General features: G+C 41.9%; 1 protein-coding gene across 1 annotated transcript; it reads right to left on the bottom strand.

Annotated features, from left to right (window-relative positions):
* Positions 1-178: 178 nt before the first annotated feature.
* On the bottom strand, positions 179-21,711 carry LOC122333308 (methyl-CpG-binding domain protein 5-like). Its single transcript, XM_043230866.1, has 10 exons — positions 21,418-21,711; positions 18,583-19,082; positions 18,033-18,135; positions 15,054-15,234; positions 11,573-13,390; positions 5,107-5,321; positions 4,066-5,022; positions 3,671-3,744; positions 2,789-2,864; positions 179-2,676 (listed from the first exon to the last, which is right to left on the bottom strand). Exons 2-10 carry the CDS (start codon positions 18,687-18,689, stop codon positions 2,617-2,619), a joined length of 3,591 nt encoding a protein of 1,196 aa, XP_043086801.1. The 5' UTR covers positions 18,690-19,082; positions 21,418-21,711; the 3' UTR covers positions 179-2,616.
* Positions 21,712-21,968: the final 257 nt, after the last annotated feature.

Here is a 21,968-nt window from a genome sequence, read left to right as displayed (position 1 = left end):
TTTGAAATTTGTGAATTTTGTCCAAAAAATTCAACATAAAATGTAACCAACCACTGAATGAAATGGAAATCTACAGTGAATTTGAAACTAAACATTAAAAACCAAAAATATACTTTTAATAATTTCCGATGATCCATCATATAAAGCTACGGTAAAAACGCCAGTTTAATGACCAAGATTTTAGTGACCAGGTTTTAATTGAAACATTGGTGCAATATCATTTCAATGTCACATCACAGCATGACCTGTAATGTTCACAATATTTACAAAACTGCTGTTTAGGACATCTTAAAAAAATCAAATGAAACAATAAGAAATTATGGACTTTAACAAACTAAGCCTAACAGCCACATCAAAGCTATCAGAAACAAACATAATCAAGTGCACAACATACTTTACAAAGTCGACTGCTGTAAAGTACATACTGGTGAGAAAATATATACTCAGATACGTATCGAAAACAAAATATTGACATCAGAGAGGTTTGTAATACCAGTCAGATACCAATCATAAAATAGCAAGCAAAGAGAATAAAATAAAAATGTGTACACACACACACACACACACACACACACACACACACACACACACAGGAAATGAAAGAAAAGGACTCAAGAATTGAAATGGAAAATGTTTTGGGCAACACTGACCACATGAACACAAAATGTTTTTGACCTTGAACAGTAAGACTTTAGACACAGAGCCGCAGCATTGCACTGACAACAGAGTCGACTTCACCAGCAGAAACACACGAGTCGATCGAGTCATGAGCAGGTTTCACCTCAGAGACGCCATCAACGATATCTGTGCCGATATAGTTCCCAGTTCAACGGAAAGGAAATATTGCACTTAATTTTGTAGTGAGATTTCTGTAAAGATTGATGACAAGGAGAGAAAATGGCCAAGAGCTATTTAACCTGCCCTGCTTTAGAGTTTCAAACTGATGAGTGTTTTACACAGCAATGTGCTGCAAATCCCACACATATCTATAGAGTTTAATCATTTAATCAGCTCTTCATATTGACTTAGTGTTACTGGCAGATGTCCATGTCACATCATGTTGTCCAATGATTCTGTACAACCGGCACTGACCTCTGACCCCTGGCCTATGATCCCTACAGTCACTTCTCTAACCTTTCTGTTCCATTCATGAAAGTATAACAGACACAAAGACAACAACAAACACCTATCGGTTTGTCACTCAGAAGTAACGTCTCTCATGAACCCCATGAACCCGAATCTGAACGATAGCAGGATTTTCCTGAGTCTGTATGAGATTTGCTCATCTGTGTCCTTTCATGATACAGCACTCAAAGAAAACACTGCTCTGTGGTTTCTGACGTCGTCTGGCTGATATGTTCCTGTTTGTGACTGATTCGGACACCTGACATGTGGATGCAGTGCCAAAAGCCAAAGTCTGCAGCTACTGAGAACGTTTTCCTTTTTCCACATTACGGAGATAAAGTGATTGCTGTTCGGCTGAGGCTCCTGAGCCTCTTTATGTAGAGTAAATCAAGTTTTATTTCATTACTGATATGACTGGGGGCTTCTATCATTAGGTGGACAGCAAAATGAAGATCTTCCACAAGTACTGATCATTTCTTGAACTTTAAAAGAGAAAATACTGAGTGCAAGCTGAATGGCAAAGAAACACTGTGATAACGGAATAATACTGAAGTGTGTGCACAAGTATAAGGCTTTGTGCGCAGGGCCGTATTATTGCCAAGTTTAACTGAACATGTGAAATAAACAGGGAGTCTATGCATCATTTATAACACCCATTATAAGGCCCCTAGTTTTCCTCTTTGTTGGCCATTACGGTATGAATGACTCCAATGAAACCTAACGAACTACTGCTGTCTAACTCAAACAAATACCACGAAGTAGAGGCCAACTTAACCGTATAAAGACTGTAAAGCAGAATGACACGGGACAATGATAAACATTCATGCATTAGTGTTTAGTGCTGGAAGACCTGAACTATATATATATATATATATATATATATATAGAAGCCCACAAGCTCGATTCCAACCCGCATCTAACGCATTGAGCTGGTGAAGTCCACCCTGACACACACACACACACACACACACACACACACACACACACACACACACACACACACAAAATACAACTCAAACTGAAGCTTAGAAAAGTCTCAGATTGACTCTTATTCATTGTAATGTCGCAGGGCCTTATGGGCCAATGAGACATTTCTGCTTTGTGTTTTGTACAGCTGAAGATAAAGTGTGCATTGAGTTGGCTTGTACATGTCATTATCCTACAGTATTTACACTTCTTCCCATGTTTTTACCATGAAATTTCTGTATTGTCTATGTACACATCAAAAACATATCAGAAATATTTGGACTGTCTGTGTTCTTAAATGCAGTAATTTTCTTTCTTTTTTTTTCTTTCTTTTTTTTGCATTTTTGATATTTTTCCTTGTACACTAGAAAAAAATAGTTCTTCAGCAAGTTGTTTTTGCTGCCTTTTCTAATTGGCTGATCCAGCACCTGTCAGTCACTGGATGAGGGCGGGGCCATGAAGAGCCGTCTGCTAGAGTGTAGCACCACGATCAAAGAGAGAGAAAGACACACACTGACGCTGCTGTTATCTGGAGATCTTCCTCCTTTTGGGTTTGGGCAGTTTGACCTGACGATCTTGGTGAACCTGCAGATCAACAGACAACAGCTTCACTGTATCATCCCTTCATCCAATCAGAACGAGTATGAGAAGCTCCATGAGGTGTGTGTGTGTGTGTGTGTGTAAGAGAGAAACTCACAGTTCCAGACATCTTGTCCAACTCACTCATGGCCTCATGAATCGCAGCTTCTAAATGATGATTCAGCTTTCCCGCCCTGCGAGGGAGAGAGACATGAGATGCATTAATAACAACCCTCTAAAAACATCAGACTCGAGCTGAACCTCTCCACAAACACACAAGCACTCTGAAAGAAACATGAAAGTTCAGGTCATTCATGTCATGATCTATCTAGTCTATGTATTATTGTTATTCACGTTATTTGGTTGCTAGATGAACACCTCACTGGAGATTAGAGAGAATTCCTCATCCCTGACCAAATTGTATTTATTTTATTTTATTGTCATTACAGCATCCATTGCTATTTTTAGGAATTAATGTATTTTAAAGGAAACAAACATACTGGGTTCAAAGCCTATTAAAGAACTGAGTAAAGACATTTCTCTCGCCAAGGACCTTATATCAAAGAAACAATATTTATTATGAAAAGCACTATTCAAATAAATGTGAATTAAACTCACAACTGTGAACCTATCACTAGAAATTGGCTGAAAGGTGACTGAGGATTTAAATAGTTTCGTGGCATTTCAAACACTTCAGTGCTCTCTATTATTCCACTCTGTGTGATTGCTGAAGGGAGAATCAGAAAATTAGACAGCATTATAAAGAGCTGTAGTGTCTGAACAAGACTTGTTTGCTGGTTTTCATGATAGCGTCGGCTTATTTTACTAGCTCTTAAACAGCATGTAAAAAGTCAGACACAGCATTCACCATTCTCAATACTTTTTTATTCTCATGTGAGCATTGAACTTCTGAGGTAAATTTTAGTTTTTTGTTTTAATCTCTTTTCTTTCTCCTGTAGACAGATGTGTTTTAAGATCCATGCGTTTCAGAGAAACTTACTTCCTGTTTTTTTTGCTGGCTCTGTCCAGCATCTGAAGATCTTGTGTTAGTGTTTTCAGCTGCTCTGGTTCCACCTAAAAAACAATAGTTCAAACAGCAGATCTATTACCTAAAGAACTATTAACTGCAATATATAGTACTACAGCGTAACGATTTGACTTTAATCTCTGATCTCAAAGCCTTTATAATCCAAGCAATCACTGACAAGTTCACAGATCATCCCATGCCCCACCAAAACTACGAGACAGATCTCCCTGAAGCAATTACCGCTGTGCTAGCCGCGAACCGTCAACAGGATGCTTCTGTAACATATTTTCACTTTTTATAATAACAGGCTGACTTCTGCGTTAGGTACCTTTGAAAGCATACAGACGGGACAAGGCAGCATCACTTACCTTGGCCTGTTCTGACAGTTGCATGCTGGGATTGCGCCCATGCTCTTCTCCCATTAGTTTGTTTGGCCAGGGCGGGAAGCCTTTGATTGGCCAGACCAGCTCGCCCATGTTGAAGGCCCGGGGCCTGTAGTGCAGCAGCTCTGCTGACGGAGAGTCAGGGTGCCGCAGCTCCTCCTCGCTGCTGAGGCTCTTGGTGTCTGAGGGGCTGGGCGCACAGTGTCCGTTAAAGTGCCCATTGAAGTGAGTGTAGTCTTTGAGCAGCGGCCCTTCTAAGCTGGTGGAGGAGCCGGGCGACTGGTCGTCTCCAGTGAGCGGCTCCCCGTATCCGGCGCGAGGCAGCGCTCCGTTGAGGTCCAGACGCTCTCTGGCTCGGTGACTGAACCGCAGAGTCACGCTGTCGTCCATTTGAGCGTCCGAGGCCGTCTCCGCCGGACACTCCATTAGAGCCTTCCTCTCAGGCTTGCTGCTGCGCATCTGCGTGGAGCACTCCAGGATCTCTTCTCTCCAGGTCACGTGGCTGGGCTCGTCCCAATGCGGCCGTGGCGAGCGGAAGAACTCGTGGGCGTCAGCGGAGTCGGGGGTGTTCTGCTCAGAGCTTCTGCGGTTGACCGGCGGCCGGCTTGTGCCCTCTGATCCCCGCGGGGCATGAATAACAGCGCTGACGGCGTGAGGCAGGCCAAGCGGAGGACCGATAGAGGCGGTGAAGGTACTCATGGCACTGAGCGCTGGGACAGGGCTGGCCTGTGTGCTTCCGCTCGCACCCGCCGTGATGGTCACCTGCACGCCTTTCCCTGCGGCATCCACCACCGCTCTATAGATCGCGTCCACTGAACTCTGACCTCCAGAGCCTCCTGGCACGGACACCTCGGCTGGCAGCTTCTGCGGAGCGTCACGGTACAGGCCTGCGTCTCCAGAGAGAGAGTTCATAGCCGGCGGACCGCCTTCAGACATGCAGCCCTGAACACAAACAGAAGCATGTCATTGAGATCAGAGTCACCACAGTCAGAGAATAGAGCTGTTCTATTGGACAGAGCAGGTCACCTGGTAATCCTGGTACAGGCAAGGCAGACTGTTGGAGTTGGGAACGTTACTGTCTGTGAAAGGAGCTGTAGTGAAGGAATGGCCCTGACCGGGATAAGCAGAGACGTGCAGCACCGGATGCTGCTGCTGCTGATGATGCTGATGGTACAGGTGCCCAGCTGATGCCATCATCTGAGGAGCGTTAGCCATGCTACAGCTCAGAGCCGCTGCATCACCTGTTAGCAATGGCACAAAAGCGTCAGGCCCTAACATCTTTACATCGGCTGCACTGGTCAGCACAGAGGAAATAAAGTATGCAAAAGAATGCAAGCAGAAGGAACTAAAACATCATATTTATTCCTGAAATCACAGTGTGCTACAAACCCACTCCATCCAGACAGGTAAAGTTGGAATTGATCTGGTTTTTGAAAAATGTGTGTTAGAGAGTATGATTGCTTTTTTTTTATATCTGAATGGCAGCCCTGATTTAAAAAGAAAAAGACACAAAATGTAAAACAATATTATAGTTTGTGTATAAGAGTAGTGTGAATGAAGCAAATATTAACTTTAATTGTCAAAATTGACCTGTTATGCTAGTAAAGCCACTATAACTAAAAAGCGGCCTCATGTAAGCAACACATGCATTGCAGATATTTCATCCTTTCCTGGAGGCTCTCGAAGTGTCCCTCGGCTCCGGTTTGATCAAACACACCTGATCAGGGCTATGAGGTCCAGAGCAGACTAGTGGCTGGAGTTTATAAATATCTGTTAACAGTGAGTGTGTGTCTCGTTAGCGGAGCTGCAGATCAGCGTGTGTGTGAATGCTAATGTGGTCAGTGAGCTGCTTTTAAAAGGTTTAATCAAGATTAAACTACAAAGTACACTAAAATGACATGCATGTGCGACAGCAGCCATGTCGTGTTGCGTAACGAACACTGAGTGTCATAGAACGATGCTCCTGCGACCGCTTGTTTGTTTGTGTGTGTGTGTGTGTGTGTGTGTGAGAGAGAGACTGCCAGCGGCTGCTGGGGAGGTTGCCATGGAGACAGCAGTGAGATGACTGGTACTGCTTTCCAAGGTATGATTCACGCGCACACACACACACACACACACACACACACACACACACACACACTTTTAACTGAATGGGTCAGTTGAAGATGTGTGTACACGGTGTATAACATACAGGTTTTTAAGCATGTTAGTGAAAGAAAACAGAAACTCAAGCAGAACATGCTAGTGTTGCATCTGTGCAAAAAGCAGTAATTTACAGGCATGCATTGAGGACAACTCCATTTTTTCTTTTATTTTCTTACAGTCTAACAAATGACTGATTTAGTGATTACCGAAAGTGATTATGACAGCAGTTTTTATGATGACATTATGGTGAACTGACAGCAGGTAATGTCTGTAATATAATTAGTTTGGACAGACTGACTTAAAGATTCAAATTCTGAACATTCTGCCAGTAATTACACACCCTTATGTCCTTCTAAACCCTTTAAAGACCTTTTTTCGATGAAATCGGAGAGCTCTCAGACCCTACCATAGACAGCAACCAAAATGTTCCAGGATATAAATAAAAGCGCACACGTTAGTTTTGTTTTCTCTTCACACAAAAAGTATTCTCATAGGTCTGTAAAATTACATTTGAACCACTGATTTTACAGATCCTTACTGCGCTTATGGGTCTGGCATTGCCGTCTATGGTGGGTCAGACAGCTCTCAGATTTTAATCTAAAATTTTGGAATTGGTCTTGTGTGTTTTAAAAGACATTAGGGTGTGTAATTAATGACAGAATGACAAGATCAAAAGATGCTAAAACATCAGCAGAACCCTCTTATAGGAACAGTTAGAGACTTTCCAAAAAATTAACAACAAAAAATCCTGCTTATTAAGCAGGATCAAACAAATCAAAGAAAAAAAGCAAGTTTTGCCTTGAGGTTAATACATTATGACTGGTTATTTGGTCCAAATAAAATCTAGATTATATTTTTCAATTAAAAATCAGTTCTACAATTCACAATTTTCTTGTTGTACACACTGGACATCAAACACATCAGTGTTTTGATATAAAAACACACCAGTCTATAGTATGCAGGGGCGTCATTTCCACTGGGGCTTCCTGTTCACTCACTTATTATAAGTCTTATTATAATTTTTAAACCCCACGACATCATAGCAGGACCGAACAGGACAGTGATTATGATTTTAAGTTTTTTTACTTTGTTATATTTAAATACTTGATTATCAAGGAATAAGCTATTCATAAGCGGGGGCAGTTGTATTATTATGATTTTCCTGAAACTTTCATGGAGACTGCATTGGAAAAAGGAACGTCCTAACCAACAATTTATTAACAGACAAGATCATGTTAAATTACAATTTCATTTGAATTAATATGTGGCTGTGACCCATTAAAAACAGCTAAAATAAAATATTCAAATTAATTTTTAAACAAGCAAAAAAGAAGCATTGCAAAGTTATACCTTTTGTAGTATGGGTAGTAATTAATGATTCATTAACATAATAATAAATAAAAATTCCCATTAGGGATGTGCCAGAATCAGAATACACACACACACACACACACACACACACACACACACACCTCTGGCATGTGATTAGAGAAGGGAGAAGTAGTGAAGCATCCACGCCATCATTTGGGGGACCAACGTAAGTCTACAGCATGCAACAGCTGCTATTATTAGGGTTCGTGTGGTCATGAAAAGACCTGGAAAACCAATGCATTTTAAAGACAGTAATTTACAGGCCTCAAAGTTTCGGAAAATTTATTAAATAAAATTCCATGATTATCTAATATAATTCTTATATCAGTGGCATGTGAGGAAGAGGATCTAACAAAATGAGGTGCCGAATACTGCTTGTTTCAGCACAAATTAAGCCCTGCATATACATACATATACATATATATATATATATATATATATATATATATATATAGTAGTACTCGTAAGTTTACAGGCCCCTTGCAGAGTTTGCAAAATGCTAATTATTAAAATAAGGGATCATGAAAATGATTTTTATTTAGTACTGTCCTGAATAAGCCATTTCACATAACAGATGATTAAACACTCTCCACAAGACAAAATAATAACTACATTTATAAAAATTAACCTATTCAAAAGTGTACAAACCCTTGAATCTGTACTGTGTGTCATTTCCTGGATAAACCTTGAAGGTTTTTATATTTTGTGATAGTTGTTCACAAGTCCCTTGTTGATCAGGGCAGTTCAAAAAAAAAAAATCCTCCAGCTCCTGCTCATTCTTTGGTTTTCCAGCATCTATGACCATTGAAACCCTATCCAAAATTGACAGTCTGAAAATATGGATCTCAAAATCATACAGAGGACAACTGAGGGACTCATAGAGAGCTATATGACAAATAGATCTCAAAAGGTATCAAATAGGCAGAAAATGTGCAGAACAGAAAGCAGACAAATGAAAAACTATCACGAAACAGAAAGACAGAAGTGGATCAACCAGTAAATTACACACAGTATTAAGATCCAAGGGTATGTAAACTTTTGAACTACTGTCAATTCTGGCAATTTATCATCTTGCAAAGAGTATATAAACATCAGTTATGTGAAATGGCTTATTCAGAACAGTACGAAATAAATGACATGCAAATTTCAAGAAATTTCAAGAATTTTTTCCACAACTGTGTGTGTGTGTGTGTGTGTACATATAGACAGATAGCTAACCATGTCCTGTTACTGACTCCCGGCTCGTTTTCTGTACCTTTCCTCATCCTCAAGTAGTTCCAAATCTATACTAAATTTCTTTGTTCTACTGGAAGATATTTTGAAGAAATAACAATAACAAACATTCAGGATAGGATAACATATCAATATGCAGAGTGGTACCTATTATACTGTATAATAATTTCAGCAGGATGCAGTGCAAGATTTTTTTCATATCTACATGCCCTGCAAAAAAAAAAATCAGTGGCCCACCACAAAAATGTATTTAATTGTTTAAATGTTTTTTAATGACAACTTTCAAAACATTAAAGTTATTTTTCTTCTGGCCTTGTAATTAGAAGCTGCCACATATAAGCAGAGAAACAGGCAAATAATATGTTTTATATTTGATGTCCTATCACAGCGGTGTGCTTGTGTCACCAGCAACTGCAAAATTCAGATTTGTCTTTACTGGCAGGCACTGAGCCAGATACAGGCACATTTTTACTGCATTGTGCTTTATTAGTTCTGTTGAGCTTATGAAAGAAACGGCCAATCAGAGACATTCAGAGAAGTCTTGTTCTGTGCTCACTGGGAGAATTCTGCTCTCTGGCAAATTCTCCCAAATTCAAATAGTCTTTAGTAGAAGTATTTTCTATTGTTTGGCAGAAAAGTATCCCATCATACAGATTTATTCAATACAGTGACTAGTTAACAAAAAATAAAGCATCAACAGGAGCTAACATTCCCAGCAGTAATGACTTCATGAATTACTTTACTTCTGAGATTGATATTATCAGAGAGTAAATTGTAAACCATGCAGCCATCAGCTACAGTTTCACACTAGATAGTACACTATAGACCCCTGAGGAAATATTACACTCATTCTCTATTATAGGAGAGGAAGAAGCGTACAAACTCAAATCATCTAAACCAGCAACATGTATGTTAGACCCTATTCTAAACTATTAAAAGAGCTGCTTCCAGCATTCATTACTGTCATTAGAATATGTCCACAAAAACTTCAAACTGGCTGAAGTTAAGCTTCTCATTAAGAAACCACATCTTGACCCCAAAGACCAATCTCGAATCTTCCTTTCCCAAAGTAGTATCCTCACAACTATATTCATTCTTAGAGAAAAATGGTATCTGTGAGGATTTCCAATCAACATTCAGACTGTACCATAGTACTGAGACTGCTCTCATTAGAGTTACTAATGACCTGCTTCTATCATCTGATCGTGGTTTTATCTCGTTATTAGTGCTATTAGATCTTAGAGCAGCGTCCGACACTATCAACCACAACATTCTCTTGAAGAGACTAGAAAACTATGTTGGCATTAGAGGAAGCACCTTAGCATGGTTCAAATCATATCTATCTGACCGCTATCAGTTTCTAGCAGTAAATGAGGAGGTATCATATTGTTCACAAGTGAAATGTGGAGTTCCTCAAGGTTCAGTGCAAGGACCGTTACTTTTCAACCTGTACATGTTACCTCTGGGAGATATTACCAGGTGTCATGGTGTTAGCTTTCACTGCTATGCTGAGGATGAATCTAACTAACAGAATGCATAGTCGATATAAAAACCTAGATGATGTGTAACATTTTAATGCTAAATTCTGAAAAAACGGAGGTGCTAATTATTGGACCTAAAAACCCTGCATTTAATCTAGAACATTGTCTAACACTCTTAATTCCTCTTCAGTTAGGAACCTAGGTGTGCTGTTTGATTTATTGCAGCAAATGTTAAGAGCTTTCTCACCACAAAAATATCCAAAATAAACCACATAACATATAGTGGTGTATTAATGCACATTTTCAGTCCTGTGTAAACTACTGCACACAAAGTTTATTTAATTTATAATATTGTGACATGGAGGAGTGGGAGAGAACAATGCAGTCTGAAGTAACGTTAGCTGCCCCTTTAAATGATCTGCGTGATGTCGGTGCCCTAAACAATGTTGATTATTTCACACCCAAAGACGAAGGATCGGGTGAAGTTAGTAAATAGGAGTCTGATGACAGTCTATGTACAGGTGTGCAAACTTTTCAAAAAGTAAACTACAAGGTACATTATTCATGCCATCTAAACATACAAGGGGTAATCAAAAATCCAAACTATATGCTAATTGCCAATCATCTTTGATGATAGTGGTTCTGACAGAAATAAAGGGCAAAATTTCAGAAAATTGGTCAGATACTGACAGCATTAGGGGTTTTATTAATGGGGGTATTATTTTAGATATAGATATCTATCTAATAACATTTACACTGTAATATTAAAATTCAAAATTACTTTTATTGGTGATGTAATATGTAAATGATAAGCGGCCCGTGATACTTGACTTCCACTAGTGCCAACATAGTATCCACTGGATTACATTAATATTAGGCTACGTTGCACGTCATGTTATACATCAACTAACATGATCTATGAAGTTGCAAAACGCATTTACTTACACATATTTGAGAATAAAGTTGTTTCATGAAAGGCCTATAATTACAGAATTCTGTCATTACTTACCCTCATATCATTCCAAAACCATAAGAGCCAAAAGGTACACACAGACAAACACACACACGCCTCATTTACATGATGTGGATGCATGCATGATGGTCTCCAGCAACTAGTAATGAATGACAGAATGTTGATTTTTTTTGGGTAAACTAACACATTTGGGAATATTTAGAAAATTTAAATAAAAAATAAGCCCACTACAGTGTATCACATGACCCCCGCCCACCCTCTAGTGCATGACACCTGTGCAGACCCTCACCTGTGTCGGGCGCACCCTCAGCACCGCTGGGAAGCATGCAGGTGGTGTTCTGCGGGGTGCGTGGCTGGAAGTGAACGTTTGCGTGACTCAACACGTGGTTTCCGTGAGGAACTTGTCCGCTTTGGTTCACAGGCCTGCAGTTTCCCATGGCCGTGGCCTGCATCTGGTTGATCCCGGCAGGATACTGCACCGTAGACTCCACTCCAGGGCCGTGGAGCCGCTGCTGGACCTGCACGCTCGGAGCCTCGCACAAACTTCGGCCCCGGGGACCATGCGAGCTGTGGTTGCTCAGAGACTGCAGCAGCTGAGCCATCGAGGTGTTGGAGGGCATCCGGGCAGTCTTCCTCATCTGCTCAGCCGAGGGGCAGGGCGATCTCATGAAGAAAGAGGCGTCGTGATTAGCGCTGGGAGGAAGCTTGCGCTTGCGCAGAGGGTCGCGCTGTTGCGCCATTAGCTTGTCCCGAAGCGCTGCACGTCCACTCTGGCCCTCACTGCTAGCCCCGATCATGCCAGGGTTGGGTGGCAGCATGGTATTTAGAGCATTGTGGCCCTCGACGGCCCTGCCAGCATCAGACGGACCCGCGCTCGCCCCGCCACTCCCCAGCTTGTTTTGATTTGCTAGCTGTGCTTTGGCGGCCGCTGAGAGGAGGCTGCTGGCGGGGAAAGAGGCAGCATTGTGTTGGTTAAGGATCTGGTTCAGTGGCATTCCCAAGAGGCCTGGATGCTCCTTCTGCAGGGCAGGGCCCGGGGCCGGCGGATACATGGGGTTGTGCTGAGCGCTCATCCCGGCCAGCAGCTGGCTGGGCACATCCTTGTATTGGTGGAGAGCGTCCGGTTTTCCAGACGGGCTGGAGGGCAGAGCGGGCCGGGGCGAGCTCATGGAGGACCTGGGAGAGCGTGGCGGCACCTTCATGGTGCCACAGGGTGGAACAGCAAAGCCACCCTGCTCTGAGGAGGTGGAGGAGGAGCGGGAGCGCTGCGGAGACGCCTCCATGCGGCCCAGGGCCGGGCCGGACATGTGAACGGGTGAGGTGACGGGCGATGGCGAGACTGAGGCGGTGTGCTGCGTCCTCTGCATGTGACCCACCGGTCCGGGTTTTACAGAGGGCAGAGGAAGGTTACTCGGCAGCGGAACAATGGCAGGGGGGATGTTTACATTCATCATTGGTACCTGAGAGTGGGCGCTGGGCTGGAAAGCGGAGGGGTTGGGTTTACTGGGGATGGGATCCAGGATCCCGAGAGGGTCCTTCTCGGAGCTCAGCTGCTTGCTCTGCAGGGCACAGGCGGGAGCAGACGGAGTCTTGTGAGGGAACACAGCCCTGCTGGAGTCCATGCCCGGCTGGTAGCTGCACAGGGGCTTCTTCATGATGGGGCTCTTATTGGGGACCGGGGGAGACAGAGGCATGTTAGTCCTTCCGGCCATGATGCAAGACGACTGGGCAGCGGGTGAGCCGTGCATCATGACTCCGGGAGAAGACAGAGGGATGCGACCGCTGCTGTGCATGGACCCAGGGCTGCCGGTCCCCTGGAAGCTGCAGGGGGTGTTGCGCACAAAGCCGTCGGGGCTCCCGAGAGCGTCCGTTCGTGGGGACAGAGAGCCGTCACCGAAGGCTTGCGAGGGAGGGCTCAGCATGCCTCCATGCCTCTGCCGCGAGAACGCAGGGAAAACCTCTTGCTGCGGGCCGCACGCATCTGGAGAGAAGTGCCGCTGCCCCGCAGCCATCATAGCCTTGAACGGGTTCTTACATTCTGGCTGGCCCTCGTGGGTTTTACTCCTTATTGCTCGAGGCTGTGCGGTAGAGGCCATGGAGGTCACACCTACAGGAAGAGAGAGAGAGAGAGCTCATTTAGTGATGGTTTTCTTAACAACGGTAAAAGAGCCCCTGAGAGTTTGTGCTAAAACTGCCTTGGGTTTCTGAGATCATTGCTGGTTACGTTACTTGCCACAGAAAGTGATGCTGTTTATCAGCAGGTTAGCATTACTTTATCTACATCATAGGAACCCCTGCCACGATACACAGTAAAAGTCAGCAAAAAAAAGAAAAAGAAACTGGAACAAGTTTTAAAAGGGTAGAGATCAGTAGGGCTGGATATGGAGTTTAATGCTTTTTAAGCAGGCAGAATAGCCTCAACGCAAACGAGAATAAAAAAAAAATATATATATATATATATATATATATATATATATATATATATAGAGAGAGAGAGAGAGAGTAGCGAAGGAGTTATTCTAGTAAATTTTAAAATCATAGTGACAACAGCATCCAACAAAAAGATGTCCGCATGCTTGAAGGGTACATGATTTTACAAATATTTTTTCAATACATTTCATTCAGTATCTATTTTAAATGCACAGCAACCTTTTCCCACACAGTCTAAAGCTCTTTTCACACAATTAAATGTTCTCTAACACAATATGCTACATTTCTTAATTAGGGTAATGAAATAAACATTTGCCTTCTTTTCAGCCAAAAGCAAGGCGTTGTAATGTAACTCCTCACAAATGAATGCACCCTTCTTATCTACAGAACCCCATGTAAAAAAATTCATGCTATTTTTGTCTGTGAATCATGCAAATATGTGCAACAAATTAATGTACCTGCACTGCAAAAAACTGCAGTTATTTCCAGTCTAAAAATTCTTAAATCAGGATGCATAAGAAAAATGACTTTTCCCCAGGAAGGAAGTCTAACAAACAAACAATAAAGCAATAAAACCATGAATGAATGAAGATTTTACAAATTACTTGTGCAGATCATCATCTATAATCGTAATTTCTACTGTATTTCAAAAAAACATGTTACGTGACCACTCAAGCAAACTGTGCATCACGCTAAAAATGATAAGATTTATACTACGCTTTTACTCAACTTACTTTAACCCAACATTAAGTGACGGTAATAAATTCCAGGAGTAGTCGCTTCATCTGTTTAGCGTTTCTCCTGTCAACACCCTGTATTTTCATTACATAGGCAGAATCTCTTAAAAATCAGATAAAAATCCTATACTGTCATAATCGTGTGTTTATTAGCTTCCTCTTTGAGCTGTAGAAATTTTTCCAGGGTTGCTTTCTTTACAGAACTGAATGTGGAATTGTAATGGCCATCTGAACATGGAATATGACTGACATATGAACAGAAAGCACTGGAAGCAGCACAAAACAAAAGAAATTATTCTGCGCTAAGCATTTTAAAATGAAAATTCAACTAAACATAGCCTAAAATATGTGAAAATTTAAAACTATTTGAACTTTTGCCTTTGTGCAGTGGCTTAGGAGTCAAGCTGAAAAGAGCAAGTGATAGCAAGTTTGAGCAAATAAGTAAATGTAGAATAATGATAACGTTAAAGTAATAACGTCAAGGTATTGGTAGCAATATCAAAAACTTCTGAATGCTAGTTAGCCCTATAAAGGATAAAGGATTCTTCACTCCTCCAGAAATGTTAGCATTAGTTTAAGAGAAAAGCCCATGTGTAGTCGTACTTGTTCCTCCACCGGGGCTGGTGAGCGTTAGGGACGGAGGTGGCAGCTCCATGCTCTTGTGAAGCGTAGCTACTGCGATCAGCTTTCTCTTGTGGATGCAGAGCTTGGTCACATCCTCATCGGCCTTCACATCCTCCGCTGTCCTCTGCTTCACCACCGCACCAGGATCAAAATTGAAAACCTGAGAAAAACAAGACTTGAGTGTTGCCATAAAGTCAGCTTGGTTTATTTGATGTGAGATTTAGGGATGAGTAAATCTCAATGACAGCACACTGATTACAGGAAGTTAACCTCACAATGCCCGCTTCCCTATATAACAAGTCATTTGTGAGAATAAGCAGTATTTATGAAACGGCACACATAAAATACCTAGATAGCCTACTGTTCCAGCACCATTTTTGGTGAATGCATACAATTGACAATTAATTCATTCATTCGACTGGCCTTTTATTCCTCATGTATTCTTCATCCTTCATATAATACAAACAGAATATTATGTCCAAAAGATATATTGACTTTAAGTCTGTTTGACAAACATTTATATTAACTCCTATTACATTAAACTATAAGACTCGAAGTAAGTCTCGAATGACTGCAATGACACTGAAAGGTAGGGTAGACAACAGCGAGCTAGCTTTGAGAACATAAGACCCCACCTTCCCTGCAAATCACTTTCTAAAGCCACGCCTCCCGCAGAACACATGACCAGACTCAGAAACACAACGAGAGACGGCACAAAAGTTATCAGATTAGTGCATGTCTCATTCCCCGTTGAGGACACATTATAGTACAAGGCTGAGATTCTGATTAGTTGATGGTCCTACACCTTCCACAGAAGATACAAACACATTTAAATACACTTAGACCACTTAACAATGATTGCTATCGGGATGTGAAGAGCCCTTCAAAAAGCTGTTTTTTTAACCAAATCATCTACCCTGCCTTACATCCCACAGCTAATAATTCTCATGCTGAATTACTGGCTGATGAAAAAACACTGAGGTGATTCCTTCCTTCAGAAACTGTTACTAATCTCTCATGTTTTTGATACTGATGGCGTAACTACAGTATACTCACAATGAGAATTCACAGCACCAATTCCTCTGGATATTTAAGCAGTGCACAGACTCATATTCATATATTCAGAGGGTCATGTTCCTTTATTATCATGCCTGTATTGAATCCATCTTTCTGTACAGTATGACGGACTGGTTTGGTCATTTCTATCTCATCTGAACCGTTAAGTGTTTAGTCTGTGGGGATTACCCCAATCTTCAGTCTATTTTTAACAATATTATTTCTGAATATTCTCAATTACAGACTTCGTGGCCCAATGCTCTGCACATTTTCTATGTTTCTCGTCACTTTCAGGCATTTGTTCTATTTAAACGTATGTGCCCTGCAAAGTAGACATCACCGGATATTCTGTCATAATTCCAGTTCAAAGAGAATTTATATATTTTTAATTTAAAGTGCATTGAAGTATGCGAGAAAATCTGTGAATTAATGTTCCGAAGTGAAGTGAACTGCTCAGGGAGTAGGGAGCATGTTGATCAGAACACAGTTCATGGACATCTTCTCTCTTCTAACAAGTAAAGCACATACTGAATATGAAGAGCGGTGGGGCGCAATCACTGCTGTACTTCATTTATGTACGTGAGGACAGCAAAATAGTGCTTAAAGTATACCCAAAAATTCTTTGTACAGTGCACTACCAGTAAAATTGATAAATATTTTGGATCATATTATTAAGACACTTTTTTTGCTCAAATGCTAATGAGATTTTTTTCCACCACAGACTATAGTGAATAAACTGTGATAATGTAAGAAATGTTGAAGGAGTCAGAATAAATTTTGCCTTGACTCTATTCCTTTTTATAATTTCTGAATTCAAGGACCTTGTGTGGACCCTGATAATATCCTTTAAAACACACTGCCGAACATAAAGTATAAAACACAGCAAAGTTTTATGTAAAAAAAAAAAAAAAAAAAAAAAAACCATTCAAAAACACCACAGGCAACACTTTCTTCCTGTGCAGCTCCTCATTTTGATGACGCAACACCAGCTGATGTTTCTAGCTAACTGAAAAAAAATAAGGCTTTTATTTTTATTTTTAAAAAAAACGCTCTTTTTTTTGTGCAATTTGTTTTTATATATATCTGGGGTTTTTTGAATGACTGAAGTTCTAATGAATCGTTAAGAGAGCAATTAAATGACTTTCAGGCCATTCATTGCTATGGCTAGTTCTAATTTAAACAAATGAGCTTTGAAAAATTCTTAAGCACAATACTGTTTTTACATGATCTGACAATAAAATACAGCACAGTGATTTATTCTTCACATCAGCACTGTTATCAGGGAGTGCGTTTACATGCCGATTATACTTAAACTGAAAACATGTGTATGGTCATGTAAATGTGGTAACGGTTTAGTTTTATCAGAGTAAGGTCATAAACAGCTTATGTATAAACCGGTCATAACAGGTAGTTTTTTAGCTCCTACTCCAATTTCATGGGCATGTAAACTCAACAACCCACGTTCTGTCGGCTTGCTCATGTGTGATACGTGACAGGAATGCATGGATAGCGCAGATTTAAGCGCATCTAAGCAAATCTCTTACAATAAAGAGAGAATGAAACATATGACACAAGCAGACTTTTAATTTAGAAAATGATAAAACAGTGTTCTCGTCTCGTGCAGCAGAAACAGAAGTAATATACAAGCTGTTAGTTTCCTGCTGACATGTTGCAAGCTTAATTTAACATCACAACTGACAAATGTATGGAATACTCTTATTACAAAGTATATTACACGGAAATGTAAACGCAGCTTCCTTCTGTTGTCAGGTACTGATGTGAATGTAAACGGGGAAACCCAGTCAGCTTAGTGGTGTGCGTGTAAACATGCTCAAAGACAACTGGCTTTTGGAAAGATGTCCATATCGTATGAAACGGGCAGCATGAAGTCCGAGTACTGACCTTGGGGAGGACGAGAGGACACTCCAGACCACATTTACAGGTTCCGTCGGTCAGCAGGTACGACTTCACCTGCTCGAGGCCGGACAGCACTGATCCACTCGGACTACAAACACACGTCAAATCATCACAATTACAGTAAAGACAGCAATCTATTAAAATAATGTTAGACCCGTTCTACAAATAAGTGTCTGAAGAACCACACAAAATGACATGCTCCGGACGAGGGCAGCTGGCTTTGGGTTGGTAACTAACCTTAACTTATGAGGAACTCTGATGTGATTCTAAACCAACACTGAACACCTGATGCTCATCTGGGATGCACCTTTTTTTTTTGCAGTGCTGTCCCTACAGAACTCTCCTCAGATTAAACCATCAGTATGAAAACAGGACTAAAATCAGAGGTTTTTTTTGTCAGGTGCATTTTCACAGAATCTCATAAATGCTGCTGCGAGCGACATCCCTGAACTAACCCTTAACTAAACAATGCTGCTCTCGCGCTGACAAAAAACAAAGACATACTGCTACATGATCAGAGAGTGTCGGTCCATACCTGACATACAGGACCCCCGAGACGTCCACCTTGCGCTGCCAGCCGATGGGCACCTGAGCCAGCTGACCTCTGCCCTCAACACCCTCCCTCTCTTTTCCTCCATTCATTTTTATGGACCGGTGCAAAACTCCTGGTGAGAGATCACACGCTCTTCTCTGTCCCGACACAATGTCTCATTCTGACGCTCAGAAGAGGGAAGACGGAGCGCAACAGGACCGCAACGAGACGCTCAGAGAGCAGCCACGAGGAAGAGCCGCATTACTTTACCACTCGATGCAGACAGGATCTCCACCGCTAGTGTCTGACCAATCAAAGCCATGAGAAAGAAGTCCGAAAGCTCTTCCAATCTGGACATAAAAGCACCTCAAATGAGCAAACGCATGGAAAGAGTGGCAGCTCCCAGCAGGCCGAGGGTCAGCAGGCGTCTCCACAGTGCTCAGGCTTCATACGCACTGCTCATCGCGGCCCGTTCAGATACAGCTCTCGCAAACTCATGGTTCCTGAAGAGAGAAAGAGAACATTAGAATCCCAACACTTCAAGATCAGATCATTCGTCCAGAAACGCCTCTAGTTTCCTGATTCTTTACATCCAAACCTTGATTATACGAAAACCCCGAGCAGCTACTCTACAGATAATGTCATACACACCATAACATCCTGTACATGGAAGATTTCACCCACATGCAGCTGTAAGCCAAATATTGACCGTCCCAACTTCGAAATGAAACCAGGAACAAAGCGTCCTTTGGTCAAATGTTGAAATTTAAAATGAAATAAATCTTTATGGTTTCAGGACGTGCTGGTCATTATATGTATAGTGATTGTTTTCTTTGCTCACACGCAGACACTACGTCTAAAGCTGAAGTGGGATGCGAGCCAATCATCTGAACCGTGTCAGTTTCCTGTCGGGATTCGTCCGGTAAAGCAGCCGCTCTGATTATAATGTGTTCTGTAATATTTCGTCATCTGGTGTGTGCAGATGCACATGAACACCGAATGACATTCATTTCTGCATCTATCTGTATCTGAAGTTACAAATAAGTGCAAAAATGTTGCAAAAAGGACATCTCTGCAAGTTGCTGCTTCTGGCTCAGGTGAAGGTGAACAACGGAGAAAGTGTCACAATGTTCTGCATCATGTTAATCAAATAACAAATCACATTTAATCACTTTTGTATCTTTAGCGTGGATTTATTGGATTGCATCTATTTAGTGAAGACTATGCGGTTATTTCATATTTGATTATTCAATTTCTGTACCTGAATACTGCTAGACATACCTGACACATATATCTACGCTTGTCATGTTTATTCTCTATACTAATTTATTCACCAACAAAATCATTTCATTTTTCCCCTCTCCAAATAGTGCTATTCAAGTCATACGATGAGTTTTTTTATATCAAAATACATAATTGCAGAAAAACAAAATATTGCAATGTGAGTTTTTTTCAGTATCATGCAGCCCAAACTATAATATCTAAATCATTCTCATAAGGAACATAAAGACATTTCTCAGGATCTGTGTCCAGCAAAGACACGATGGGCTCTGAAGTCATCCATTTCAGAACTGATTTATTATTAAAAAATAACTGTAAATTACAGGTAAAATTTACAATAATCTTCTTCCATCATGGTCGCTGGTATTTACTTTATGATGTTGTGCTGATGTACTTTATACAGCGAATGATTTGATCAACTAAAAGAGAATCATCAAAAGCTCTTCAGTCCATCAAAGTAGTGTACAGTGATCCGCATCCAACAAACAACAAACAGGAGAGCCCTGATTGGTCAGCACCACGACTGACAGGTGAGCTGCACCAATGAAAAAAGCTGCAGCAGGCCTTTATAATGTGAACGTGACAGCAAGAAAGATTCAAAAATAATAGATGAATTTCAGTGATTTTAATAAGAGCTTTTCTATTCTGGAGCACAAACACTGGCTTAAGTGAGCGCAAGAGATCTGGAGTCACTCCTGAGAGCCCGAGTATGAACAGGTGTGAGTCCAGATCACACAACCCTCAGCTGGACAGAGACACGGACGGACTACAAGAAGATCTGTGTGTCACTGTGCTGCTGACTCACGACAGGACTGAACAAGCACACACACACACACACACACACACAGAGCAAACGAATGACTAAAACACCTGAATCGCACACACAGCATCCAACAGTTCTGCCCAACTGTGACCTTAAAGAGGTCAGAGGTCACAGACTGTACCTGGTGCTGATAACACAACATCAACACGACCATCAGCTCATAAACACACACCATTATATGGCAGATGATCCCTTTATGAATGTCATGAGGCACATCAGTGTGTGTGAGACTCCAGGTGCTGCTCACCTGTCAGTGAGATCTTTCCCATCATACCTGTCACATTCATCCACTACTGTATTCTGCCTGATTTTCCGAGTGACAGCAAATAACGTTTGGATCTGATCTAACTGCTCAAACAGCGAGTGTGAGAGAGATGTGTGTTCGTGTGTTTGGTGACAATCATCAGCTGTATCACGATCACAGTCACTCGTTTCTGCATGTCATAATGCAACCCTAACCAGTGCACATAAACGATGCTAAAGCTAAAGCTAGCGGCTTCGGTTCGGTTCGGGATGAGGCTCTGGGCTCATTATGGCTGCGGGTGAATCCGAGCGCACGCGCGCGCGCGCAGACACACACACACACACACACACACACAAACAGAGAGAGAGAGAGAGAGAGAGAGAGAGAGAGCGAGCGAGAGAGAGAGAGAGAGAGAGCGAGAGAGCTAACTGCTAAACCTAAACAACACACGCACAGCAGACAGACGATCGCACGCGCCGCACGCACGTACCTGCTCGCGAGCGGGCCGGAAACGCTCCTGCGGCGGATTTACACTCAGATGTGTCTCCGCGGCCGAAGCGCAGCAGCAGCGGCTCGATCTACCTCATAACACCCGCCTCGCGCCGCATCGCGTTCGCTGCAGGGTCCCTGGAGCACAATAACGGAGCAGGAATCCGCTCGCGTTCGTTTCACATCGACTCTGGGGGTTTAAAAATAAAAACAAAACGTCCAAAAGCATCAACACATCCGCTGCTCTTCTGCGCTCGGGATGGAAAGATGGAGCTCCGCTGTGCGCATGCGCCCCTGACAGCGACCACAATGCACCGGGGCATGACGGGACACACGAATGAGTTCAGCCGTGTTCCCTACAGAGGGTGTTTATGAAGTGTTTCATCAGAACACGAGTCATACGTGCAGAAAACACCAAACGCTACACGTTAAGCACAATACAAAAAAGGTTTATGTGGAAACACCGCTAGACATCTATAACATGCTTCATCTTCCATACATGATCAAATATGTACAGAACATGGTAAATAAATAAATAGCTCGTAACAGTAC

Source organism: Puntigrus tetrazona, unplaced genomic scaffold (assembly GCF_018831695.1).
Source record: "Puntigrus tetrazona isolate hp1 unplaced genomic scaffold, ASM1883169v1 S000000234, whole genome shotgun sequence".
In the NCBI taxonomy this organism is placed as follows: Eukaryota; Metazoa; Chordata; class Actinopteri; order Cypriniformes; family Cyprinidae; genus Puntigrus; species Puntigrus tetrazona.
This window is presented reverse-complemented; position numbering and strand designations above follow the sequence as displayed.